This window comes from Camelus ferus, chromosome 9 (assembly GCF_009834535.1).
Source record: "Camelus ferus isolate YT-003-E chromosome 9, BCGSAC_Cfer_1.0, whole genome shotgun sequence".
In the NCBI taxonomy this organism is placed as follows: Eukaryota; Metazoa; Chordata; class Mammalia; order Artiodactyla; family Camelidae; genus Camelus; species Camelus ferus.
In genome coordinates, this window is record NC_045704.1 from 17,620,993 (window position 1) to 17,648,912 (window position 27,920).

At 52.2% G+C, this 27,920-nt stretch overlaps 1 protein-coding gene and 1 non-coding gene across 3 annotated transcripts; one reads left to right on the forward strand and one right to left on the reverse strand.

Moving 5' to 3' along the window:
* Window positions 1-51: 51 nt before the first annotated feature.
* AXL (AXL receptor tyrosine kinase) lies at window positions 52-27,905 on the reverse strand. 2 transcript variants are annotated; one of them, XM_006189820.3, is made up of 20 exons: window positions 27,590-27,903; window positions 26,192-26,414; window positions 25,772-25,872; window positions 25,038-25,214; window positions 20,662-20,742; window positions 20,406-20,521; window positions 16,896-17,106; window positions 16,442-16,581; window positions 15,613-15,763; window positions 15,372-15,398; window positions 13,587-13,719; window positions 13,198-13,289; window positions 9,946-10,041; window positions 9,730-9,807; window positions 8,172-8,264; window positions 7,651-7,772; window positions 7,009-7,118; window positions 4,401-4,560; window positions 3,730-3,866; window positions 52-1,914 (listed from the first exon to the last, which is right to left on the reverse strand). In XM_006189820.3, the coding sequence occupies exons 1-20, from the start codon at window positions 27,651-27,653 to the stop codon at window positions 1,563-1,565; spliced, it is 2,664 nt and encodes an 887-aa protein (XP_006189882.1). In that variant the 5' UTR covers window positions 27,654-27,903; the 3' UTR covers window positions 52-1,562. The 2 variants fall into 2 exon arrangements, with proteins under 2 accessions (XP_006189882.1, XP_006189883.1); XM_006189821.3 differs by lacking the exon at window positions 15,372-15,398 and having other exon boundaries at window positions 27,590-27,905.
* Window positions 11,596-11,667, forward strand: TRNAA-CGC. Its single transcript has one exon. It is a non-coding gene; the product is annotated as a tRNA-Ala (tRNA).
* Window positions 27,906-27,920: the final 15 nt, after the last annotated feature.

Sequence of the window (27,920 nt, forward strand, 5' to 3'; positions counted from 1 at the left end):
CCAGGGAGAGGGGCCACAGGACAACTGAGTGGAGACAAGAGGAGACAGAAGCACGGTTACAAAGTTTTATGTAATCTGAGCCCCTTTGGAGGTGCCAGAGTCCACACTCATATAGGGGGCATGAGAGACTGGCTCAGAGGGGCAGCATGGCCCCAAAGGATTGTCCTCTGGGGAAAGGAGGCATCCTTAATGCATTGCACATGCTTCAGGGGGCACACCCCTACGTGCAGGAGGAGGAAGCAGAGGTGGCTAAGAGGGGGAAAGGTCACACCAAAGAATATTGTAAGGTTAGAACCTTGGAATAGCGTGCCTTGGAAATCTAGACCCGGAGACCTGTAGAACTTACAACGTGTGAATCTTAAGAACTACAGCACCCAGACTCTTAAGATTTAGAATTGTGAATTCTTGGACCCGAAACTAAAATCCTAGAAAGGTAGGATGCAACATAGAACTTAAAGGTGTCCAAAATTAGAAATGATTAGAACGTTGACATCTGTTTAGTCACAACCAACTGTAGAGTCTTACACTGTAGATGCCGAGGATCAGAATCATGGATCAATAGAATCTACAGTGCCTTGGAACACAGAACAGAACAACATTAGAATTTTAGAGTTTAATAGTCTAGAATCTTGAAGCATATGATCTGGAATCTTAGACACAGAGACTCTAGGTTCTTAGACTAAGTCTTAAAACATCACATCTTAGAACTTTAGACCTTAGTACCTTCATCTTTAGACTCTTAGAACCTTTGAATTACAGATTCTAGAATCTTAGACATTTAGGATCCAGAATCTCATAACAAGAGTTTCGAGGATCATAAAGCCTTAGAACCTATAATTGGCCATCATTAGAATCTTAGAATTTGAGAATATCAAATCTTGAAGCCTCATGGTCTAGAGTCTTAATAGCCAGATGATTTATACTCGAAGAGGCTTACAACATCAAATTTGAGAGCATTAGTCCTTAGAACCTCCGTGTCTAGAATTATAGAATTTTTAGAATTGTCGAAGCTAGAATCTTACACCCTAAAGTCTCAGAACTCCAGAAAAACGAAATCTAGAATCATAGAGCCTTAGATCCTAGAATTAGAATCTTAGCATTTTAGAACCTAAAATCTTGCAGGCTTTATCAAGATTCTTAGAACCAGAAACATCTAGAGCCATAGAATCTCAGAGCCTTAGAATATGGGCTTTATAGAACTTCCATGTCTAGAACCTCAGCACTTCAGAATTAGAGACTTTGGAATTTCAGGTCCTTAGAAGCAAAGACTCATCTTTGAAACGTAGAACCTCTGAATCTAGACTCTTTAAACCTTAGAGTCTAGCATCTTGGAATGTTAGACCTGGGGGGAAGAGCTTAGGGATTGCAACCCAACCCCTTCCTTTTTACACAGGGGGACACTAAGGTGCGGAAAAGGGAGAGGATCTGTCTGGGATGGAAGTGGAATAGGCAGGAAGAGAGGGTTGCGGTTGAGGGTAAGGCTTAGAGTGGGAAAGTGGGGGGTCCCCCAGTGGCAGTGCCTAGCTTGGGTCCTGAGAGGGAGTCCCAGGTGGAAGGCTGTCTCAGGCGCCATCCTCCTGCCCTGGGGTTGCTGGGGAGCTCCTGTCAGGAGGCAGGGTGGGGCCGGGGGCTGTAGAAGGGCAGAGGACATAGCGTCCAGCAGGATGGACCTCCGCTGAGGTGAGGCAGCTGCAGGAATCCTTCGGGTCAGGCTGAGTTGGGGGGTCAGCTCCTCCAGCAGCTCCAGGTGGTTCAGGATGACCCCCACCTTCATCCATGTTGACATAGAGGATTTCATCAGGCTCCTGGGCCGGGGGCAGGGCCTTCAGCGTGTTCTCCAGATCTTCCCGCAGCTCTGCAAAACTTGGCCGGTCCCGAGGGTTTAGCTCCCAGCACCGGGACATCAGGGCATACCTAAGGCAGCAGAATGAGGGGTGGGAGACTGAGCAGGGGCTCACAAGGGAAACATTCTGGGAGTTTGGGGGCACTTTAGGACCCTCAGGGGACTGGGGGCATTTCATGGAAGTGTAGGGAACTGTAGCAGTTTGTGAGCATCTATGGGGATTTGGGGATTCTCAAGAATTTCTGAGGGGGCTCCTGGAACAGACTCAGGAGCTGGAAAGAGTCTTGGGAAACCTCTCTAGATATAGGGGGATGTTCTTGTGAGGGTTTGCTAGGGCGGAGCTTCCCAGTGTGGCTCCCCAGAACAGACTCTGGAATCAAAGCTTTGCAAACTGTGCTGGTTTAAAATATGTGCTCAACACAGGGAACTATATTCCATTTCTCGTAATAACGTATAATGGAAAAGAGTCTGAAAAAAAAATGTATGCAGGGTGTATAACCAAATCACTTTGTTGTATTTGTTGTATACCTGAAACTAACATTGTAAGTTAACTACACTTCAATAAAAAACAAAATAAAATAAGTAATTAATTAAATTTGAAAAATACATGCTTGAATTCCTTAACATTCCTCTCTTCAAAAGATGGAGCCTAATTTCCCTCCCTAGTGTGGGCTGGATTTGGTCACTGGATTCTGACTTGGCAGCAATGATGGTGTGTGTGACATCTGAGATTAGGCTGTAAAAGCTACTGTGACTTCCTCCTGGCTGTATCTTTTGGAATGCTCATCTAGGGGAGGCCGGCCACCATGTCAGGAGGAAACTCAAGCAGCACTATGGAGGGCTCCACGTGGCAAGGAACCGAGGCCTCCTGCTTATAGCCATGGGAGTGAGCCACCTTGAACTCCATCTTCCAGTCCCCACCTTTGGATGGCTGCAGCCCCGGCTGATATCTTGACTGTAACTTCATTAGAAACCCTGATCCAGAATCACCCTTTTAAGCTGTTCCTAGATTCCTGACCTTCAGAAACCGTGTGAGGTAATAAATGCTTGTTGTTTTAAGCTACTGGATTTTGGGGTGCAGATAACTAATACATAAGCTATGCAGCCTTTGGCAAACGATTTGCCCTTTATGTGGGCCTCAGTTACATCATCAGCATATGGGAATAATAATGGGGCCAACCTACCTCATACTGCTGGGGCGAGGACCAGATGAGTTAATTCATGTGAAGCGCCTAAAACAGTGCCTTCTAGTAAATTCTACAGAAATGTGAGCTATTCTTACTCCCCTCAGCTCTTGGAGCTCCCAAGGAGGACCTGGGGAGTTGGAAGCCCCAGGCTGTCCCTTTCTGACCCAAGTGACAGTTTCTCTTTACCCCCAAAGTGTGTGTGTTTCATGAAACAGCAAAGTTTGATAAGCACCACCGGAAAGGATCCTGAGAACATCACAGAGGAGACCTGAGAGTTTGGAGAAGCTCATTATAAGGGTTTTGCAGAGGCTCCTGGATGTGGAAGAGCACATGGGGGAAGTGTGGGTGCTCGGGAGTGTGGGAGGAATTAGAATTCCTCAGGAGTAGGGGGTCTCAGAGGCAGGGCCGCCACTGAGGTCGTGTAGTTACTTCCTGCACACGGATGCCTGGCTGTGGGGGTGGATCCAGCCTGCACTCCACACACAAAGCAAAGGAGGAAAGGGCACCTTTTGCTAATTCATACTTCATGGGCTAGAATGTTCCTGCAGAGCATTGGTGAGGGGGCAGGGGGTTCCTCAACAGTCTGAGGGATTCTGTGCAGGTTTTCGAGGGTTCTGGATATGCTGGGGCCATGTGGGGAGCTCAGGGTTTTAGAGTGAAATCTAGGATTGGCAGGGAGGGTGTCCTCAGGGTCCTCACAGTCCATCAAGACAGTCCACGGGCTGCTTCAGGCGGTTTCCCTGGCGCAGGTAGTCGTAAATCTCACTGTTCTCCACTCCTGGATATGGGGTTTGGCCCCGTGTGGCAATCTCCCACATCGTCACCCCAAAGGACCACTGTGGGGGGCGGAGGGGAGAGAATTAGAGGGTGTCTCCTGCACAAAGACACCCCCGCCCAACACACAGGTTCATGGGCACACCCGCACTTATGTGGACACAGTGAGCTTTGTGGGTGCATCACAGCTATTCACAGAAATACTTTGGTACAGGTACACACTCACAGAGACAACTTGTATGCACACAGAGATGCTCACACATGCACACATTTATACACTCGTGGACACATGGTCTCATGGCTGGCTCTACACCCTGATTATACACAGGGATAAGTATTTACCACTGGTTCTCCTAACCTAAACTGTCCACACGTCCCATGTATCATCAACCTGTCACCACGCACACATGGGCCAGTACATAACCCCATACCCCCAGTGTGTCCACACCACCATTCACAGATGCCCGCCACATGTGGTCCATGTAGACAGGCCCCTGCACAGGGAAGCCCTCATGTCCCCGTGAGCCCCGGTGCAATGTGAGGTGATTAGGCCATGCTCTCTCACTGCTCCCTACTCCTACCAGGGGGGCACGTACCACGTCACTCTTGCTGGTGTACACGCGGTCAGCCAGGCTCTCGATGGCGATCCATTTGACTGGCATCTTGGCGATGCGTCCCTGGCGGTAGTAGTCTCCATTATAGATCTTCTTGGAGAGCCCAAAGTCTGCCACACACACTGACATGTTCTCGTTCAGCCTGCCCAGGTCGGGAAGAGGAACAGGGTCACGGCGCCAGCCCCCTCCACCAGGAAGCCCACCCTCACTCTCCATCTCCTGCCCTGGCTGTCCTGCTTGGGGATGGGGATCTGTCTCTGGCCTTGGCCCAGACTAGGAGTGAACTGTAAAACGTGGGTGGGACAGGGGCTGCTATTGGCCCGCCCATCTCTGGCTTTTTGCCAGATTCTAAGGTCCTTCCCAGGCTCCTTGGGCTTGACTCTCTGGTTTTTAAAAAAATGTTTCTTTGAAGTATACTATATTTATACAGAAACATGCACAAATCTTAAGTGACCAGCTGACTGAATTTCCACATGCACACCCACATAACCAGCACCCAGATAAAGAAACAGAACAGCCTTGAAAATCTGTACAATGGAATACCACACAGCAAAGAAAAAGAACTCCTGATACGTACAACGATATACTTATACTTACATGGACTAATCTCAAAAACATTATGCTAAGCAACAGAAGCCAGATACAACGGAGTGAAAATTGCATGATTCCATGTATATGACATTTAAAATCAGGTGACAGAAGTTGATGGTGACAAAAGTCCAGAACAGTGGTCACCCCTTGCGGGCAGCAGCTGGAACAGACAGGAGAGAGCCTGCCGGGGCCTAGAAATGTTCTCTATATTGATCTAGTGGTGGTTGTTCACTGGGTCTATAGACACGTAAACATTCACTGAACTGCACACATAAGATGTGTGTACTTTAGTGCACATAAACTAGACATCGATTTTTTAAAAATGAGAAAGAAAGGTTCCCAGTCCTTCCTTCCTGAAATTACCCTTCCCGGGTGACCAAGATCTCCACTTCCAACAGCATAGATTACTTGTGCTTGTTTTTGTGCTTTATATAAATAGAAGCCTCCCTGATTCTTGCATTTGAGTTTCTGGGATTCTATTTTTTTAAGAATTGATGATTTCTAGCCAGAGTGGTGGACTTGGGCATTGACCAACCAGAACAGACCATGGAGGCCCCTAATGTCCTGGGCCCTGGAGGTCGGGGGTGGGGGGTCTGAAGGATCGCGGCAGGGAATGGAGATGGGTGATGCTCAGGCATCTAAGCTGGTGTCTACGGAGAATGTGGGAAGCTCGGGGTAGTGGCCAGTTGCCAACTGGTAAGGGAGTATTTTAATATTTTAACAACTTAACAGAAAGCATGGCACAGGCGGGACACTAGACTGTCCACTCTGATTCTCGATGTTATTGTTACACTGGGGACTTGACTAGGGTCAGCCCAAGTTACAGAAATAAAAGAACTTCCATTTTGACTGAGACTGTTCATGCCTTTAGACCTACCTTCCAGTTAACAAGAAATACAGGAAACAGAGGAACAAGGCAAATGCAACCAAGAGGAAACAGACACATCTTAGATAGAGGACATTCTACTAGACAACCAGCCTGATCTCTTACAAAAGAATATGCCACAAAAATATACCCAGACGGCGCTGGAGGAGGCTGTTCTAGGTTAGAAGAGACCAAAAAGGTGTAACAAGCAAATGCAATGTGGGAACCTTTCACAGATCCTGGCTCAGGGGAAAAAAATAGCCCTAAAAGATATTCTGGAGGACAGCTGGAAGAATTTGAATATGGATTGGATAGTAGGTTAAGTTACAGAATGATCGTTAATCTTCTTAGGTGTGATAACAGAATTGTGATCTAGTCCTTATTTTAGGAGATACCTATTGAAGATTTAGGGGTGGAGTGTTAGTTACCCTCTCGGCAATTTGCATTCAAATGGTTGAGGGGTGAGAGAAAGAGGAGGAGAAATTTGGCAGAATCTCAAGGAGGAGGGTGCATGGGTGTTAGTTGCACAAGTCTTTCTCCTTTTCTATAGATCTGGAAATTTTCAAAATAAAAAGGGGAGAGGAATAAAGAAATTTCCATATTCCCAAGAGTTGTGAACATTTGCACATCTTATAGAAGATTCTCTAGCTCCAATTTCTGAGTCCAGCATTGTAATGAGACCAGTATTCTAAGCCTATGTACACACACACAAACACACACCCTCACATTAGCCCTGGTTCTGGCCTAATTTCTGCTTGTCCACTGGCAGGGGGTCTGGTCTCCTTATTCGATGTGGCCCCTCCCCAAAGGTAGCCCCAAGTGAGTCACTAAGCATGGAGGAGGGCAAAGATGAGGCCTAAATGTCACCAGCCTCATCGTCACCTCTGCCCTTCTGCTCATCTCACGCTACCCACTGAGCCTGCCCTCTGGCCTCTTCTCTTCACATCCCAATACTCCTTCAGGATCTCAGTTCAGGGCCCACCTCCTCCAGAAAGCCTTCCCCAACCTCCTTGCTGACCACTCCTGATTTCTGACCTGCCAGAGGGGCCAGTGTGCCTGGGCCCCTCTTCCATCCTGGGAAGGAGGGAGGGGGCTCCCTGAAGGAGAGGGATTCCTGGAAGGCTGGACACTCACATGCAGTTCCTGGCCGCCAGGTCCCGGTGGATGAACCTCTTGGTACTCAGATACTCCATGCCGCTGGCGATGTCTGCCATGAACTTCACCAGCATCTGAGTGGGCAGGAACTGGGGGGCCAGGGCAGGAGGGAGATGAGGTCAGCAGAGGCCCCGAGATCCATCCCTCCCCTCTACCTCCCTCCCTTCCCATGTGGGCCTAGCTCTGCCCAGCAATGGTTTCCCGTGGCTCTGAGAATGAAATCCAACCCCTTTACCACATGGCGCCATGTCACCATCGCCTCCTGCCTTCCTCTCTGTCTTGATCTCCTACAGTTCTTACCCTCGACATATGCTCCAACCGGGAGCTCACTTTCCGGTCTTAAAACAAGCCATGCTTGTGCCCATTCTCTGAGCCTTTGCCCACGCTGTGCCCTCTGCCAGGACTGCTTCCTCCCAGATCTCCCCACCTCCCACCAGCTGACTCCTCTTTCAAGGTCCCCTCCTCCGTGAGACCTTCCCTGTCCACCCAAACTAACTGCATGGCCTCCCTGTCACTCGTGCTTCTTTATTTCCTTCCTAGCACTTACATTATCTCGCTTATTGATTTGTTAACTTGCTTATTGTTCGTTAACTTGTGGGCCAGACAATCAAATGCCCTCACCACTGGCTGGTCCCCAAGCCGGGAGTAGAGAAGGAAACTGTGTAGGTCTCCGTGTTTCATGAAAGGTAAGATGACCACAGGTGCTGGGAAGCCCTCCCGTTCGGAACCCTGGAAGCAGACGCCTGAGTCCCCCCAGGCAGCCTCGTCATGGGGGTTGAGCAGAAGGAAGGGGAAGCCATCCCCTCTCCCACCTCTGTCCTTCCCTCCCGCTCAAAGCGGGCCTCCAGACTGTTGGGGAGCGGGGGCGCTGGTGGCAAGGACCATGCTTCAGAGAAACCATTTCCAGCACTGTTCCCAGGGATGTTTCTCGAGCCCTCCTGGGGACCTCAGCTATTTCTGGGGAAGGTCAGAGGTCACATTCCAAGCTGAGGGAGAGAAGAAGGGGGGAGCTTGCTGACTCTCAGGGAGTGGGGAGAAAGGAAGCCTGGAGGTTTCATCTTCCCAGGGCCAGAGGGAGGGGTCTCCCCTGTGGTGTGGCCTCCACGGGGCCTGTAGACACCTTAAGTCAGCCCCTCCCTCACCGATGAGTCTCATGACGTTGGGGTGGTCGAATTCCTTCATGCAGACAGCTTCACTCAGGAAATCCTCCAGCTCCGACCTTGTGCAGATGGCAACTTGGGGAAGAAAGGAAGGTGGATGAGGAGGAGGGGAGGGGAGGGAGGACTCCTTCCCTCTTCCTCCTCTTCATCGTCATCCTCCTCAGCATCACCATCTTCTTCATCAAGCATGATCAGTAAGTACCAGGTTCTGTACTTAGCACTTTATATGTATTCACTCATCTAATCCTCTGAGGTGCTTCTATTATTTCCCCCATTTTAAAGATGGGGAAACCAAGGCAGAGAATGTTTAAGGAACCTGCTTACAGGCACACACAGCTTGCAAGAGGAATAGGCAGAGTTCAAACCCAGGCCGACTGGCTCCGGGGTCCTGGCTCCGGGGTCCGTGTGAGTTCCCAGCACTCTCCCAACAGCCCTGGGGATCCGTATGAATGTCTCCGTTTTACAACTGGGGATACTGGCTCATAGAGTCAGTGACTTGCCCAGCGCCGCACAGCTGGGATTCACACCCAGGCCGGGAACATAACCTGGTACGCAGGAGGCACTTGATAATGAATGAATAAATGAGTGATGATTCCATAACCCAAGCTTTTAGCCCCTGCAATTCCGAAAGGACCATTCCTCCCTTACCTCCATCCTGACCCTCTAAGCTTCTTCCCTGCGTGGAAAGGATGTGGCCCTGGACTTCCTGTGCTGTGTGACTCTGGACTAGCTCTCACCCTCTCTGGTGATGTAAATAATATGGTTGCAGTCCATATTAATTGTGTGTACTCTGTGCCACCACCAGCATTAAGTGCTTTGCCTCACAACACTGTAGGAAGTAGGGACGTTAGGATCTTCTTTTTGAGCTTTAAGAAATGGGAGGCTCAGAGACGGATAGTCACTTACCTGAAATCACACAGCTAGTAAATGGTGAAGCCAGGTGGGCCTCATTCTGAACCTTTCCCTGCTCTGCTATGTATCACAGGGGGCTGGCCCCTGAAAACTGCATTTCCCAGGCTCCCTTTCCTCAAGGTTTCTTAATGGAGTTTGCCAATGGGAAGCACGATGGGGACTGGCAGGTGGATGAGAGGAAGGAAGAGGCCAGGGCCTTTCACTCTCTCTTTCTGCTTCCAGTATTGCCTCGGTAGTGGCTGTGTCTCCTTTGTGTTTCAAGTTCCCACACAGCAGCCCCTGTGATTCCTAAATCCCACCAAGGGGCCCTGGCTGGGGGCTCTGCTAACACCATTTCCTCCCTCTGCGCTCAGGCCTAGGGGTTGGAGGGACATACTGCTGCTAATCTCTGGGTTGTTTCTCTGCACCCTGCTGTGCTTTCCCTACACCTTTGTAGTAATCTCCCCATATCAAGTTCCTTCTGTTGAAGGACCTGGCATGGACTCCATTTCCTGTCTGGAAGCACTGAGGCTCTGTGGTAGGACGCATTTGCTGGTACTTTTTCTGTTCTTCTGCCTCCTGAAGGGCATAGGGAAGGGGTGTGAGGTTAGGGGACAGGGATCCCATGTATGTGCATAGACAGACTCACTCTTCATCGTCTTCACAGCCACCTTGAGGATGGAGTCGTCTTGGTTGAGCTGGCCCTCCATCACAGCTCCAAACTCTCCTGGAGGGGGACCGGAGAAAGACGGTGACTTCAGGGGGGGCCATGGGGACTGCATTTCCTGTGGTTGGGGGTGGGTGGGAAGGGCTTCATGGTTTGGGGAGATGTGTGTGGGTGTGCGTGTGTGCTGAGGGTACTCACCTTCCCCCAGGGTCTTCCCCAGGGCCACCTTATGCCGGTCCACCATCACATCCCGCAGCTTCTCCTTCAGCTCCTCACTGATGCCTAGGCTGTTCACTGCGTGAGGGTGGGGGTGGGGCAGGGTAGACAGAGACAGAAAACAGGGCTGACATTCGGGCGACACTCGCTGATGGGGGTATAGGCATGCCTCACCTTATTGCACTTTGCTTTACTGCACTTCGTAGAAATGTTTTTTACGCATTGAAGGTTTGCAGCAAACTTGTGTTGAGCCAGTCTATGGGTGCCCATTTTTCCAACAGCATTTGCTCACTTTGTGTCTCTGTGTCACATTTGGATAATTCTCCCAATATTTCAAGCCTTTTCATTATTTTTATATTTGTTATGGTGATCTGTGATCAGCGATCTTTGATATTACTGTGACAATTGGCTCATATGGTGGTTAGCATGTGTTTTTTTTTTTTTTTTTAAGAAAGAAAGCATTTTTAAATTAAGTTATGGGGGAGGTCGCTCAGGTGGTAGAGCGCATGCTTAGCACGCATGAGGTCCTGGGTTCGATCCCCAGTACCTCCATTAAAAGTAAATAAACAAATAAACCTACTTACTTCCCTCCTAAAAATAAAAAAAATATATAAATAAATAAGACAGACTCTCAAATCCGTTCAAAAAATTTAAGCTATGTACGTTGTTTTTTAATTAATTAATTAATTTTCAGGTGGGGAGGTATTTGGTTTATTTTATTTTTGGAGGAGGTACTGGGGATTGAACCCAGGACCTCATGCATGCTAGGTATGTGCTCTACCACTTGAGCTATACTCTCCCACCCCTGTTTTTAAAGACATAATGCTATTGCACACTTAGTAGACTGAAATACAGTGTAAACATAATTTTCATATACACTGGGAAACCCAAAAATGCGTGTGATCAGCTTTATGGCATTATTTGCTTTATCGTGGTGGTCTGGAATCAAAGTCACCATATCTCCAATGTATGCCTGTATATCCATTGTTAAAATACTAAAATACTTCTGCATTCATTCAAAATAAGCTATGGCCCTAAGCAACCCTTACCCCCTACCCTAGCTCCTCCCCTGGACCCCCTGAGTCTTCCCCCTGAGCAGTAACAGGAGGGTTAGAGCCTGGCATGTAATCTCGCACCAGTGGGCACCCTGACTTGTTAGGGTCCTGCTGCACCAGTTGTTAAAAATATTTCTTAACTTTTTATTGAAGAATAATCTGCAAAAGTCCTAAGTGAGCAGCTCAGTGGCTTTTCACAAACCAAACACAACAGTGTAACTAGCACCCAGGTCAAGAACAGACCGTGACCTGCCCTCTCAGAGGCAGCCACCTTCCTGACTTCTCTTCCCACAGGTTAGTCTTCTCGGTTTGGGCATGTTATAAACATGGAACACATAACATGTTCTCTTCTGTGTCTGGCTTCTTTCACTCAACACAACGTCTGCGAGACCACCATCATGGAGTTGCTGTGTGTAGTTGTATTTATTCATTTTCAGCCTGTGTAGCAATACTTCTTCAATTTATTGGCCTCAGATCCCTTTACATTCTTAAAATTACTGAAGGCTGAAAAGAGCTTTCTTTTCTGTGGGTTATATATACACCAACATTTGCTCTACTCAAAACAAAAACGGAGGACGGGGATGTAGCTCAGTGGTAGAGCGCATGCTTCGCATGTATGAGGCCCCGGGTTCGATCCCCGGCATCTCCAAGTCCTTTTACCTACACAATCAGAAATTGTACTAAAAAAAAAATAGCAGGGAGGGGATAGCTCAGTGGTAGAGTACATGCCTAGCATGCATGAGGTACTGGGTTCAATAAGAAAGTAAGTAAACAAAAACCTAATTACCTTCCCCCTCCCAAAATTTAAAAAAAATTAAAAAAAATAGAATCCTTATACATACTAGGTATCCTCCTTTAAAAAAGGGGGAGGATATAGCTCAGTGGTAGAGCGCATGCTTAGCATGCACAAGGTCCTGGGTTCAAAACCCAGCACCTCCATTAAAAATGAATAAGTTAAGAATTAAACCTAATTACCCCCCCCAGAAAAATAAATAAGTAATAAACTGGAAATTTAAAAAATGAAAATGGATAGGTTTCCCAGATACAAGCCCATGTTCCACCCACCAACAGACTGATGACATCATCACACATTAGGAAGCCTCTGGAAAACTCCACGGAGTGCGTGTGAGAGAATGAGAGTACAAAAGGGCAAATAACATCTTGGAATTATTATGAAAATAGTTTTGACCTCCTGGACCCCCTGCTAAGGCCTCGGGGACCCCCGGGGACTCAGATCACACTTTGAGAACTGCTGCTGTGTGTTACTCTGTTCGATCGCTGTGACCTCCTCACTTCCGCTTCCTTCCCCTCGTCAATAAATGGCTTTCCCAGCCCCTTCTCATATCTCCCTGGGGCCCTGGCAGTCTTCTCATTGTGAGCTAGGATGAGATCTCTATCCCTTTTCTTTCTGGATTTGTTTTCCCAACTGGAGAGATGAAGAGATTTGACTGGGTGGCCTCTGAGGTCCCTCCTTAGCTAGGATCCTCCAGAACACTATAATCCTCTAACTGAGAGTTTATGGTGCTAAGATTCTATGACTTTCAAGATCCTAAGAGTCTACAGCACTGAGCCTATAATTCTTCAGCCAAGATCTTCTGCTTCTCTAACATTCTATAATTCCAAGAAGCGGTTAAGAGGATGGACCTTAAAGGGAAACTGCCTGGATTTGAATCCCCACTTTCCAAGTTACAAGCTGTGTGGCCTTGAGCAAGTTACTTAACCACCCTGTGCCACAACTTCCTTACACATGAAGTGGGATGGATAACATGCCTGCCTCATTGGGAGGTTGTGAGGATTAAGTGACATGTGTGGCGCACTCAGAATAGCACCTGTCACTTGGGAAGTGCTAGGGTTGACTGTCATCATCAGCACCCTACACAGCTCATTGTCGTCTTCTTTATTGTCATCATCATCATCTTTATCACCAGCATCATTACACTGTTCTAAGATCCTATGGCTCTGAGTTTTGGTCTTTCTAAGATTTACTGTGTCTAAGATTCTCTAAGGTTGTGTGTGGTTCCACAATTCTCTTGCTCTTAGGGTCTGTGGTTGGTTCTAACACCCTAGTATTCCAAGGCCTTCAGAAACTTTTGGGTTCTGCATCTGCACCAGCCCAGCAGGCCCAAATCTCTATACTGCTTATCCCAAACCAAAGCACGGAGGCATGACGTTCACTTACAGGTGGCTTCAGTGGTCCGACGACTGTAGGACTTGCGAACACGGTACCTGACCACCAGCTCGCCCCTTTCCACTGTTGGTTCAAACACCTCTCTAGCGGAGAATAGAGAGGAGATGAGGATAGGGCAGAATGATGTGGAACGCCCTCCTTCCACCAGCAGTGAAAGCGAGCACCATCTCAAACCGCAGGCCTGCCTGCCCTCTCCTCCGCGGTCTGCTGAGCCTGTCTCGCACTGCTGCCTTCCGCCTTCCGTTCACTCCCCAGACCCCTGCCCTCGTTCTGATTCTTGGTAATCTTTCCTCTTGCACCAGCCTCCTCATGGTCTCCCTACTGCCAGCCTCTCCATCCCAGCCCACGCTGGCCTCCCTCCCCACGGGGTCCCAGCTCACCCATAGCGGGTCTCTTTCTTCCGCCGGTGGACGAGGAACATGGCCAAGATGAGGACACAGGCAGCGGCCACAAGTGCTCCCAGCAGTACATACCACCAGGGCCACGAGAAGGCAGGGGCTGGGGGTTCACTCACTGTCAGGGGGTAGTGGGACAGGTCAAGGTTGAGGTCTTGGTTCCAGCTCCCTGGCCCCCAAGAGGGTGATGTCGCAGGGAGGTAGATGTGGGTGTATTTGATGAGGCATGTAATGGCTACAGTCCCATCTTTGGGGAGACTGGGCTGGGCTGCACAGGGCAGGCAATGGATGGGACGTGAGCGTACATTAAAGGAGAAGCGTGAAACTTGTTGGATGAGTGCAGTGAGTTAAGAGTGGCTGGGTACCTGGGGAGTGTGTGATGAGTGTGGAAGGAGTGTGGGATAGGAGTGAGAGACGTGTGCGGGATGGGCTACGAGTTTGCAAGGAAGGCTGGATGAGAGTGAAATGGTTGTGAGTAAATCTTAAGTGGTATAAGGGTGAGTGATATGCAGTGATGACTGTGCAAGGAAGGCAGACTTGGGTGTGGAAGACAGATGAGTAGGGAGAGGGTGCACGCACAGAGGATGGGGGCAGGAAGCATGTGCGGTGAGCATGCAAGGAGTGTGAGGCTCAAGGGACAAACGGCCAGGTTATATTTTTGAGGCATGTGTGAATACTACGAAGGGTCTTCACAAAGCGAGGGATGAGAATGAAATAAATGTGCAAAAGGGCATGGCATGCAAAGAAGTGTGCTCAGAGTGTCGGATGGGTGTTGGAGAAATTTGGGGTATGTGGGTATTCAAGGGGTACTGGATACAAGAGGAAGCACTGATTTGTAAGGATGTAATTTCAGTGTGAGAGGAGTGTGCAATGAGCATGCAAAAGATGTGGGAAGGGAAAATGAGGCACAAGGGATGAGTGGAAAGGGTGTGCAAAAAGGTGGAAGTGGGAGTGTAAGGAATGGAGGATTGGTATGTGCTGAGTGCACCAGGGGTTTGGTGTGGGTGTGTGCAGAAAGCGGGCTTGGGTTAGAATTGGCTGGGGCGGAGGGATAACATGTAAGGAGTGTCAGGCGAGTGTGCAAGGAGAGTTGCAGAATGTGGGATAGTGTGGACTGAAAGTTTCTCAGTGCTTTGCAATGTGGGATGTATGGTGAGTGTGTAAAAAGTCTACAGAGTTTGTGAATGAGCAGTGTGGGTGTGCAATGGGTTTGGGAGTCATGTGTGAGGAAGAAGGGTTATAATGGGATGAATGTGAAAGGAAGGTGGGATCAGTGCAGAAAGGATATGCAGAGAAATGCAGGGAGGCATGGAAGGAATATCTCAGGATAGAAGGTTGAATTACAAGAGGTGGGCTGTACTAGAAACAGGAGGGTACAATGGGTGTAAGAGGAATGTTTGAGAATTGTTGGAGAAATATTTGAGAAGGATGGATGTGAGGGGCAAACTCATCTGTCTGTCCATTTATCCATCCATCCACCCACCCACTTATTCATTCATCCACCCATCTACTCATCCATTTATCCATCCACTCATCCATCCATTCATCCATCCATCCTTCCATCCATCCATCCACCATTCACTGAGTACCTACAATGCACTGGGCCATTCCAGACTCCTCCATCAAAGGCCACACAAACCCAAGAAGCAGAGGATTAGAGTGATGAGTCTGAGAAACATGAAAGGGATGTACAAAGAGTACGTGTGGTGATGGGGTCCTCCCTGAGCACTGAGGGAAGGAAGGGAGAAGAGGGGGTGCAAAAGCCCTTACCCAGATGGTGGACTGGCTGTCCTTGTCCTGTGAGGAGAAAGGACAGGGGGAGGACAAGCTCAGAGAGGGCAAGACTGATGAGACACGGGTGAGGGAGTGAAGCTCTCAGTAATGTTCCACGTAGGAACAAAGCGTAGACTTGGGTAACACTGAAAGGTCCAGGGAGCAAGTCACGGGCGTCTGAGAGAGACAAGGTCCCTGTGGGTAGGCTGAAGGGGGCTGAGCACAGCTTTGGAGTTACCTGGGCGCCAGGGCTCCAGGGGCACAGGGAGGCTCCAGGGTCCGTCCCCAGCAGCGGTGTAGGCTGCCACACACACCGTCAGGTTGGGCACAGCCCCGTCCCCCCGCAGCTCCAGGGTCACCTCTCGCTTTAGCCCTATGTCCATTAGCACCTAGGACGTCCAGACGGGGCATGAGAGTAGAGCCCCAGGCCCCTAACTCTTAAGCTGCACCCTCAGCCTCAACTCCCCATCTTTCTCACAGCCGTCTCCTCACCTCCAGCCTCTTATCCTCTACCGCTTCCTACTCTTTGTCTCTCCCCCCGCGGCCGGTCCTTTCATCTCCACTCTCCATCCCCACGCACACTGAAGTACCAGCTCCACCGGGCCAGGCACCTTGTCTTACTCACCGCCATGCCCTCAGTCTGAGCATAGCGCGTGGAATGCAGTACTTTTGTTGAAGAATGGAATTCTCAACTTTTCACCCTCATTGCTCCACCCTCTTCTCACTCCCAACCCTCTCTCTCACCCCATTTCTCCCCCACAGGGGTCCCACTCGCTAGCTTTCGTTCAGACAGTACTTTTGTGCAAATTAGGAGGAGCCACCCCTTCCTCAAGATGCTATACAATTATCTGCTGTAAAATCATCATAGTAAATGTATAAGGCTATTGAAACACTCTGTACAATGACTTATAACCCTCTCCTGGACCCGTTTAACCTCCCCAGAATGTGCTCTCCTGGGCGCAGTGTGATCGCGCCCAACCTGCACAACTGTCTGAGTCTGCCCTGTCTTCTCCTCCTGTCTCCCTCCTCCACAGCCGCTCTGCCCCAACCCAGCCAGCAGCACCCACCTCAGGGGTGTCCTGGCCTCGATAGGCCAGTCGGTACCCTAACAGGGTGCCCTGCAGGGGTGCCCTTGGCTCCTGCCAACGCACAAGGGCTTGGCTCCCATTCCGCATGGCGCTGACGTTCTCCGGAGGGCCCAAGGGCACTGGAGGACAGGCGAGAGGGGAAGCTGGCATCCCCACCTCTTCCTGACCCCCGTCCCCTGTTCCCAGGAAGTGGGAGCAGGGTACGAAGGGCACGCACGTGGGCCACTCGCGCAGGCCTCCCATGAGCAGATGCACAGGGAGGAGGTCTGGGAGAGGAGCCAGTGGGCCTTGCTGAGGAGTCAGGGATTGGATGGGAAGGTGATTTAAGCCACGTTGGGTAAATGGGTGAGAGGAGATGCTGGGGGTGACACTGATGGAAGCAAAGTTCGGCAGGGCGGTGAGCAACGCCTCCCCACCACCAGCCCCTTCTTACCTCCCTCTGGTGTCTCCACGGGAAGCCAGTGGGTCCAGGGTGAGGGGCCCTGGCTACTGACACACGCCACCCGGATGTGATAAGGGGTGTGAGGATGAAGGCTTTCCAGCCGAAGTTGGTGAGGGGGAACGGATGCTTGTAAGGTGAGGGGTTCCTCAGGGGGGTCTGGCTCTCCCAGCCAGGTGCCCACCCCATCGTCTGACAGCACAGCCTGGGGAGAGGGAGGGGGCACGAAAACACGGTGGCAGTCACTAGAGGTGGTCACACAACTCTCGATGGTGATGAACCTGGTATAATGACACAACTTTGCCAGGGTGTGTGTCTGTGTGTGTGTGCGTGAGACAAATCCAGGTTAGTGCAACATAGGCACCTGCATTTGCAAAGCAAGGAGACCACCCAGCTGCACGATGTGGCTCTGTCATCACTCGCAAAAGGCACCTCTGACAAGACATTCTCTCTCCGAGCCTCAGTTTCCTCATCTGGAAAATGGGAGCTTAGAGGAGCAAATGCCCTCCAGGGCTGCTTAAAGATTAAATGTAGGACAGTTGCACAGCGCATGGCAGGCGATCAGCATCAACAATAATGACAATGACATTCGACCACAGGCAAAAGCAATGTCCTACAATAGAAGTCAGAAGAGTGAGCATCTCTAGGGGCTGACGGAGCCTCCCAGGGAGCTAGGAAGTGCCTGCGTCTTGATTTGAAGGCTGGTCACGTTGGTTAAACAATCTAGGTGTGCACCAAAAATTATGCACATTATTTATGTTACATATTAATCAAAAAAGAAAAGAAAAGCCTTTTACAAATCTGAACTCATTTGACCCTCACCTCAGCTGTGCATTGTAAGTATGTGCTGTGTTTATCCCTGTTACACAGATGAGGACACTGAGGCTTGGAGAGATGGAATTGCTCACCCAAGGACACCAGCTTGTCACTGATGAAGCTGGGACCTGAACCCCATCCTGTCTTCAAAACCTTTGCCCTACTGACGATAAGAATGTCCATATAAGGACATCAGCAATAGTAACAACACTTCTGTCCAGAGAGACAATGCAGCTTAGTGCTGAAAAGCACAGATATTGGATCTGGACTTCAAAACCAGCCTCTACTACTCCCTAGTTCTGTGCTTCAGTTTTCTCATCGTAAAATGGGATGACAACAGTGTTACCCTACTTCGCAGGGTTAAGTAGACTGATGCTTGTAAGACTGTAGAAGTGTCTATGCCTATTGAGTGTTTGTCATTAACTGCTTCGTATGTGCGAGCTTGTCTGGCAACGAGTGTCAAACTTGGCACACCCTGCACAGTGACACAGGCTGGTACACCCACCTGGTCCCCAGGACTGGCACCATCAGGATGGCAGGGGCCACAGTGGAGGAAGACGTCTGTACAGCCCTTCCCCACAGAAGCACAAATCCGTCACAGTCCCCCAACACACAGCCACACAGCTCAGGATTGCTGCCTTCACCCTGGGGAACACCCAGGAGACCCAACTACACTGCACAGTGTGTTATGAAGGAGTTTACTGCTTAAGACTCTGAAGCCAGATTCCTTGGGTCCAAGTCTTGGCTTGGATATTGTTTGCTGAGGGACCAGATTGAGTGTCTTAAACTTCTGAGTCTCAGTTGTCATCTCTGGAAAATGGTCTTCCAAGAGACCTTACCTATCAAACTGTGAGGTTTAATGACACGATGCACGTAAACGGGTGGGCACATCCTGTCAACAGCTGACATTTGAGGGCCAACTGTGTACCAAGCAGCTTGCCAAACACATTCCTGGATGACCTCATTGACTTTTTATCACCACCCTATGGGGTCAATTTCTTTTTTCTAGTCCCATTTTGCAGATGAGAAAACAGAGGCACAGAGAGGTTCAGCAGCTTGCCCAAAGTCACACAGCCCCCACGTGGGGAGATGACACCACCACAAGACCTGGGGAGGTGATGAGCAGATGGTTGGTAGGAGGCTGGGGGAGGCTGTCTCCAAGCCTGCTCTCTGACCCACAGCGACAGACAGGAAGGGGAACCTCTGCCAGGAAAGAGGGGACACGAGTGCAGACAGTCAGCCGCCCCCTACCCACTCCCACTTCTCTTTTCTCTTTTCCATAGGATGGCTGTAACCCTCTCATTTGAACCCTTAGCCCCAAGCCCATGAACAGCAGGAAGTGAGACCCGGAGAGGGAAGAGGACACACTTCTGCTTTCTGGCAGACACTGGATGGATGTGGGTTGGGGGGTACAGCTGGAGTCTGACCCGGCATTTGAGGTCTCCCCAAATCAGCCCAGCCTCTGGAATTGAATAGGTTTTGTCCTTTTTAGCCATTGAGGAGGGCTGGTCACTTCCCCCTCTCTGGGCCTCAGTTCCTTACCTTGAAAATGGGAAGATTAACAGATGCTAGTTTCTGGGGTTAAAATGACAAGTGAATGAGTTGTCTCCAGGACAGGGCTTCTGTTTCATCAAGCACTGGCTCTAAACAGTCTTTAAGGAGGTGGGGGGGCCTTTGGGTTTCGTGATACAGGGGTTCGAATCCCATCTCTGCCATTTCCTGGCTGCGACCTTGGGCAAGCCGTTTAATTACTCTGAGTCTGCGTTTCTTCATCCAGAAAATGGGCGTATCCACAGACCCTATTTCACAAACACTTGAGGGAGTGTGTGCAAAGCTGTAACATGAAGCCTAGCACACAGCTGGCACTCAGAGTTGGTCATTATTAGTTACTGTCATCTCCTTCACAGGCCCTGTCCCGTCCTCATTTAAACTTCCAAACCTCAGAAAACTTCAGGCCAGAACTGGACTTTGTATTCAGAGATGTGTGGGGGTTGGTTTTTCTTACTTGAGACTAGGAGCAACTTCAGTGTCGAAGGCTGGGTCCAGTCCATCTCAAACTGTCAGGTGTTCTTCCAGCAAACATTCCCTCCTCAATGTCTGGCCTTGGGCTGGGCCATAATGGGGACCCAGTGGTGGCTGAACCAGCCCAGCCCTGCCCTCCTAGAGCTCACAGTCCAGTGGGGAGACAGACTCACTCCCAGACAGAGACAACCCAGGGTGCTTCAGGGCTGGGACGGAGAAGCCCAGGGCTGTGGGTACCCAGTGAAGACAGAGATGGCTCGGGGCCCTGCTGTCTCATGGTTCCCATTCCAGCTAGAGTCAATATCATTAACACTAAAAAAAAATGAAAGCAGCTAAGTCTATTACATATGTCCTAAGTCCCGGATACTCATTGCATTCACTCATTGAATTCCCACAGCCAGGCTACCAGGTAGGTACTACCATTATGCCCATTTTATAGATGAGAGAACTGAGACTCAAGGAGGTTAAGTCACCTGCCCGAGCTCATGCAGCCAGCAGCTGGCAGAGCTAGGATTTGAATCTAGGACATCTGGCTTAACTGGAGGCTCCACTGCCTCTCAACACACGAATGGCTGGGAGGGGCCGGTTTCCCAGGGAGAGGATGGGGCTTGTGGCTGTGAATGGAAAGAGGGCTGAGATCCAGGCGAGGAAAGTCTGAGGTCTCACCTGCAGGGTGCAGTGGGTGAGGGGGTAGATGCCGCTCAGGCCTGGGGTCCAAGCCACCTCCAGCTCTGTCGGCTGGCTGGCAAGCAGGTGGAGGTCGCGGGGCCGCTGGGGGAGCACTGTGGACAGATGAGGGGAGAGACTGACCCTGGGGGGCTTTTGCCCAAAGCTCCCCACTCTGCCCTCTACCCTAGCTCTGACCTTTGACCCAAACCCCACAACCTCAGACACCCAGCTCCCCAGCTCCCTCTTCTGTCACCTGTGATGGTGGCCGTTCGGGATGTGGTGACCCCTTTGGCGTTATGGGCTTCACAAGAGAAAGAAGCAGTCTTGTTCAGGCCTGGGAGGCATAAGGGAGGGGCCCAGTGTCAGAGAGGGAGGGAGGGGTTCCCGTGCCATGCTGGGCAACCCCCTACCACGCTTCCCCGACAGGGTCAGTCCAGCCCCATGGGCACCGCCTTGAAGGGAGAGTGTGAGAAGGAGAGGCAGGGCATTGGGAACACAGGCCTCCGTCCCCAAACACAAGGCCAGCTAACAGCCCAGAGAGAGACACACATCCATAGACACACACTCACACTCAGAACCACATACACAGACACACACAGGCACACACACATGCAGAGAAACACATACATGCTCAAACACACACATATACATAGACACACCAGACCCACACCAGCACCAACACACAGTTATACACACAGACACACAGAAACCCACATACTCAGACAAACAGACACATACGCAGACATAGACACTCACATACACTCACAAACCCAGACACAATCACCCTGAGCCACAGAGACACACATAGAGGCATATACACGTAACAGACACACACTTAAGAAACAGGCCCTCATGTGGGGTGGATGTCGAGGTGTCTGTTCATTTATAAGCTCAGCTGCTCCCAACGCCTCTCCCCTTCACTCACTCACTCATTCATTCCAGCCCCACTGGCCCCCTGGTGTCTCTGGAACGTACCAAACACCAAACACACTTTCCACCTCGGGAACTTTGCACTTCCATTCCCTCTGCTTGGAACAGCACACTCACAGATGTCCACGTGGCTTCCTCCAGCCCTCCTTCACATCTGTTACTTCCAATTTGTTCCAATCACTCTGCCCCTGACCACCTTGGTGGAAATGGGAACCTCCCCTCCGTCTCCAGCCTCTTCCCTATGTACTCCTCTCACCACAGTGTACTTGACAGTCTTGTGGCCCTCATCCCGTGTGTCAACTCCACCAGCATGTCAGCTCCCAGGGCATCGGTTTCTGTCCGTTTTGTTCCCTGCTGTATCCCCCTCGGGGCCAGAAATGGCCTGGTACACAGTAGGTGCTCCATAAACGTTTGTAGCATGAGTGGATGAATTTGTGTGGACACATGAGTGTACTTATGAGCGTTTATCGGTGTGTACGTAGGAACGTGAACGTGTCATTCTATGGGTAGGTGAGTTCGTGTATGGGTCTTGAGTAACTGTTTTTGAGTGTCTGGGGGTGGACTGCCTCCCCACCCCAGTGTGGTGGTGGCGGGGACACAGACAGACACACATACACGCACACAAAGGCACGTACAAGAGAAAAACATAAGAGATGCAGACACACACAGATACACAACACAGAGAGCTATACAACACACACAGTCACACACAGAAACAGGCGCGCACACACAACATCTGGGTGCCAGGGTGTGGGAAGGACCGAGGCTTTAGTCTGTATGTGGACTGCAGATCTGCGTCCGTCTGTCCGTGTTCCTGTGCGGGTGTGTTTGCGGCCTCGTGTGACTGTGGATGCTGTCCCCTTGTGTGTGTGTCTCCTGCGTTTGTTCTGCGCGGGTGCTGTGTTCCTACCACCCCCGGCTACCCGGCTACACGCAGACACAAAGTTTCCTTTTCTCCGTCAGCAGAGGGAGTGGAAGGAGGGCAAGGCGGCCGGCCGAGGCCGGAAGGGGGTGGGCAGGGGAGCTCCTGGGCTCCGCTGCCCGGGCGACAGTTCCCAGCCAAGGTCAGGTGCCCGGCCGCAGCCCCCGCGGCCCCGGGGAGGGACAGGCCAGCCCGCGGGCGGCTGTCCGGGGTAGGGGGGGGCTGGGTCCCGTCCAGCCACCTGGCACGTGGGGGCCCGGCAGGGTCACCGCGCGGAGCTGGCGCTGCCCGCCGCCGGAGGAGCCCTGGGGCGGGAGGGGGTTCTGGAGCCGGTCCCGGTCCCGTTCCCGTTCCGACCGCAGCATTCCTGCCCCCGCGTGAGTCACCAGGGCGCCCCCTCCCGCTCTGGCACTTCCGGCCGGGCCGGGATCCCCCTTCCCTGGCCCAAGCGGCGTGCACCTTGCGGGGGGGGGGGGGGGTGGAGGGGGGACGGACACCTACGAAGGGGCCTGGGACCCCTTCCCTCCGGCGGGGCTCTTCCTCCATGACCCAAGCCGCCCGACTCCAGATGTGCTTTCCAGATGTCCCGTCCCTCTCCCCCTCTGCACCCTGCTCCGCCTTCCCCCACCCCTGAGCGCATTTTGCTTTTTCCGAGGGAATGGACTGGATGGAAGGAGAGAAGGGACACGCCCTGAGTCAGATCCTGGAGGGGCAGACACAAACGGACGAAATTCCTTGACACAGCACCCACAGTGAATTCCTCCACACGCACAGTGAATCAACACGACACACAGAGGCCGTTATTGGCCCCAAACTAAAATAGGGCAGCACTCACTAAAGCTACACACAGGACTGATGCTGTGGCAAACACGCATTGACGCATTACACACTCACTGTCTTACATGTACACACACTGGGCTGACACTGACACGCACACACACAGACACACACATACACTAATATAAACACACAAAGGAGCACACATTGACTACAAACAGCTAGCAGCACTGTATAAACCTAGGCTGAAGCTGACAAACACAAACTTCCCTGCAGATTGAGATACACCCACCAAGCAGCAGACATACGCTGGGGTTTGAAGTGGAGGAACAGATACACACCAGGACACACATAAGGCTGACGTTGACTTGCTCCACACGAACACAGCGAAACCTTCAGAACACAGCTGGACACACTAGGTTGCTTCAGACACATTCTTCAAGATGCAGATGGATACAGAAACACACACTTGCATAGACACACTGGGCTGCTGCAGGCACACAAGGTGGAGACACTGCCACATGTCCATACGCAGCACAGACACACACCTATACACTGGCTAGTAAGCACCCCAAACCCCCAGGTTCTCCACCAAGAGGCAATTGGGGTGGGGCTGATACACCAGGAGACCAGACAGACGAGGGTTTTGTTACTGCCTCCTGTGGATCACACACACACACACACACACACACACACACACACACACACACACACACATACACATTGACAGCCCCTGAGAAACTTACAGAAACATGTCATAAAGACCCAAACACACCCAAGCCAACAGAAACATACCTACTCTCTCTCTCTCTCACACACACACACACACACACCCATACACACACACAAGCTGGCCCTCACTAAGGCACACCCTCATACAAAGGGGTTGATGCTGACAGAACCACTGAGACACAGATCCAGAGACACACCCAGACCCTCCCATCCCGCCCCCCTACACTGAGACCCACACAAAGACCCTGCCTGATGGCTCTGCCACGGGCTAATACAGACACAGACCCTCCACACCTGTGCCTCCCCCCATTTCTCCCTCTTCCTGGGATGGGTGGGGGAACCATCTCCCTCCCCCTCCAGGGTCCTGCCAGGCTGACTCAGGTCCCAGAGCCGTGGGCCTGAGTCACCGCTCTGGAGGCCGGCATGGTCACCACTGCTTCCTTGCATACTCAGGGCCCCCAGAATGCTGGGAATGTGGGCACCTCCTTCCACCCTATGAGACCCTCAGTCAGGAGTCCCCTCCGGATGCCAGCAGATGGGGGCAGCAGGTTGGGGATGCTGGAAGCTGATGCCTCCAATGTCTAGCCTCTTGCCTCTGACTGACTCAGCCTCCCCGATCTGTGTTCCTCTGTCTCTCTTTCCTCAGTGAGGGGAAGCCCCTGTGCCCAGGGTCCCCCAACTCTGCCTCTGACCGCTGAGTGACCCCAAGCCAGGTCCTGCCCCATCTATGTGGTGCAGAAGGGGATGATCCCACTGAGGCTGGGAGGGTTTCTCCTGTCACTCAGATCTCCCTGTCCTGTCTCTCTCCATCCTGGGTCACCTCTGTAAGGAGGTGGAGGAGAGGAAGGCACAGCTGGTTCCGGTGCCCAGCCTGGGGTCAAGGGCTGACAAAGGGGCATCAGGCCCACACACACTTGGCCACAGAGCAGCTCAGAGGAAACCCAGGACAAAGAATTCTATTCAGAGAGGCTGGGGTGAGTGGAAGGAGAAAAAGCAGAGAGACAGAGGGACAGGGAGACAGACCCCCCCCCCCACACACACAGAAAAACAGAGAGATAGAGAAGAGAGAGACAGAAAGAGACAGAGAAAGCAGGCAGAGAGAAATGAGAGAGACGGGACAGAGGTGCAGAGACAGAGATACTCAGAGACAGGAAAAAACAGAAAGACTCAGAGACAGAGAGAGACAGACAGACAAGGACAGAGGGACGAGCAGACCCTTCCATCCGGTCTGGTCCTCTGCACTGAGGTGGCCACGTCCCCTCACTCACCTGGAACACGGAGCGTGTGCTGGGGGCCGTGGTCCACACCTGGGGACAGCGGGACAGCATCCTGGAGCCAGAGCAAGTCCACGGGCTCTGGGGGCCCCTGGGCCTGGCAGCTCAGGCTGAAGGGAGTATTGGCGACCACAGTCCTGTCCTCAGGCTCCTCCAGGAAGTAAGGCAGGCCTGGGGGCAGGGGCGGTGGTGGAGGCTGGAGTCCCTCTGAGCCCCCGGGAGTCTGACTCACCTCTGGGAAGTTGTAGGCTGCAGGGTCTTTGATCCCTCTGTCTGACCCTCGGGACACCTCTAGCCCCAGTGCACAGGGTCCTGATGTCTGATTCCCACTCCAACGTCTAACCCTTAGGATACCTGAGCCTCTCATGTCTCTTTGCTGGAATGTCTTACTCCTTATTCTACTCTACCAGTGAGAAAAGCGGGGCCCCCAGGAGCGGGGGAGAAGCTTAAATTGTGCCTCTGATCCCTTATCTGATCCCCAGATGTCCTGCCCCAACCACGTCTGACCCCGGGACATCTGACAACAATCAAGATATCTTTTCCCCTCAAACATACAATCCCACCCAGGCCTGCCCCAATAATTTATAGACTCTCCAGCTGCCTGACCCCCCCCCCAAGATCTCTGACATTCCTCGACTGCGTGTCCCCAGTGGACACCCTGAATCCTCCAGCACCCTCTGACCCTTCAGGGTTCTTGCCTTCCCATGACCTTTGAGGCCAGGGCTCACCCTCCAGCCCAACGTAGCCAGGCTGGGACACGAAGGTCTTTCCTTCCAGGACCACGGAACACTGGTACCATCCCGCGTCCGAGAGCTGCAGGGATGAGATTCTGAGGGGGCAAGAGGAGGGCCGGAGAGGTTCAGGGTCAGAGCTGGACACAGGGAGAGGGTCATTAGAACTGAAAAAGGGAGGGGTCTGGACTGGAAACTCATAAGAGCTAAGCGGTGGGAAGTGTTATTAACTCACTTTACAGAAGAGGAAAGTGAAAGCCAGGGTTACATCACAGGCTGAAAGCCACGGGATGGCCACCCTGGGGTCCAACCCAGGTTGGGCTCCTGCAAGTGACTTTTGACCCCGCCATGTGATGGAGGTGGGGGGTGGGGGGTCAGAAGAGATGTGGGTCGTGGCTGGTTGGGGAGGCTGGGCACCTGAGTTGGCTGACCACTTTCCAGTCATCCTGCCCGTCTTCGCCCAGGGGCACCTGGGTCTGGGTGCTGTCGGCCAGCTCCAGAACCTGTCCATCCCGAAGCCAGGTCACCTCGGGGGGCTCCCCCTGAACCTGGAGCTCACACCGAAGGGCCCCCATGAGTCCTCGGGCACCAGTGATGTTCCCCGGACTCCCCACAAAGGGGTGCACCTCAGCCTGTACACCTGCAGGGAGGTGGGGAAGAGTTAGCTTAGGAACCCGGGCTTCCCTCTGACGCCTCAGTTCCACCTCTCCCGCCTGCCCACGGCTGCCAGGACCCCGCCAGGCCCTTAGGCCCACATAGTTGTAGAGTGACCTCAGTGGGGGGTGGAGGGTGGAGACTTTGAGGAGAGGATGGGAGCCTTCCCAGGGGACTGGGTCCGGCCTCCATCCTTCGCCGTCTGTTGGGAAGGAGGCCCCGGGGCCTGGCAGCCTCCCACGCCCTGACTGCCCGGCCGGACTGCTCCCCTCCCCTGTCCTCCCCCAGGGTCTCTAGAGGCTTGACAGATCAGACTGGTGGATGGTGGGGAACAAAAAGGGATGAGAGGGAGAGGGGAGAGAAACAGGAAAGGAGAGACAGAGAGAGAAACCAGAGAAAGGCAGACAGAAAGGAACAGAGACCTGGAGAGACAAAGAATGAGAGATGGAGACCCCCCCACTTCCCGCCCAGACGGGAAAAAGTGGGGAGAGACACGCAGAGGAAAACAGAGAGAGGCAGAGAAACAGAGACACACAGGCAGAGACACTGACAGAGACCCCTAGAGAGCGGGGAGAGAGAAAGACAGAGACAGGGGGAGGGAGAGAGAGAAATGGAGACCCACAGAGATGGCAGGGTTGGAGGCAGAGCCAAAGCCCCCAGCCCCAGAGGCGGAGCACACACAGACCAGCAGCGAGGGGGAAAGGAGGGTGGGGGGTGACAGTGGCCAGGGTTTTCCCCTAGGGCTCCGGAGCCCTCCCCATCCCTCTGCCTGACTTAGGGCTCCTTTCCAGAAGGTTCCTTTCCGGGCAGCCCCCAGCTCAGCCCCTCTCCCCAAGGCCCCCAACTCAAGTCCAGCCCCTACCCTTGCCCTCAGCTTCTCCTGTCTGTCTGTCTCTCTGTGTCCATCTCTTCCCGTCTCTGACTCTCCTAGTTTCTGTTTCTTGTCCTTCTGTTCCTCTCTCCTGTCCCTTTTTCTTTCCTGGCCTCTCTGGGCTTGTCTCTGTGTCCCTGTCTCCCTCTCTGTCGTCCCAAGGAAACTCCTTGAGCCAGCCCAGGACTCACCACCCCCTCCCAAAACACCTGCCATCCATCCCCCTCCTCTCCTTCCTGTCCCAGCCCCTCCACCGGTGGTCCTGCCCCACAGGGCCCCCCATCACTCACCCTTGGGGGCCACACACCCCCAGTAGCACAGCGCCCAGCACCAGGCCAGCAGGACCCTGCCCATCCTCGGGGCACCGAGCAATCAATGCCAAACTTTCCTCAGAAGTTGCTGGGCACCCCGCGGGGGAGGGGGCAGGGCCGGGTTGTCCCCGGCCCTCGGCCCTCCCCCCAACTCCGGGCTCCCTGGATTTGGCACTGCCCGCCTGGCACGGCAGGGGGGCCCCTTGCCGGCTCTGCTCAGCGGCCGCCTTCCCTGCTCCCCTGCCTCCTTTGCCTCCTTCTCTCCCTCCCAGACTTCGGGCAACCCTTTCCCCGCCCCTGGCTCCCCCCC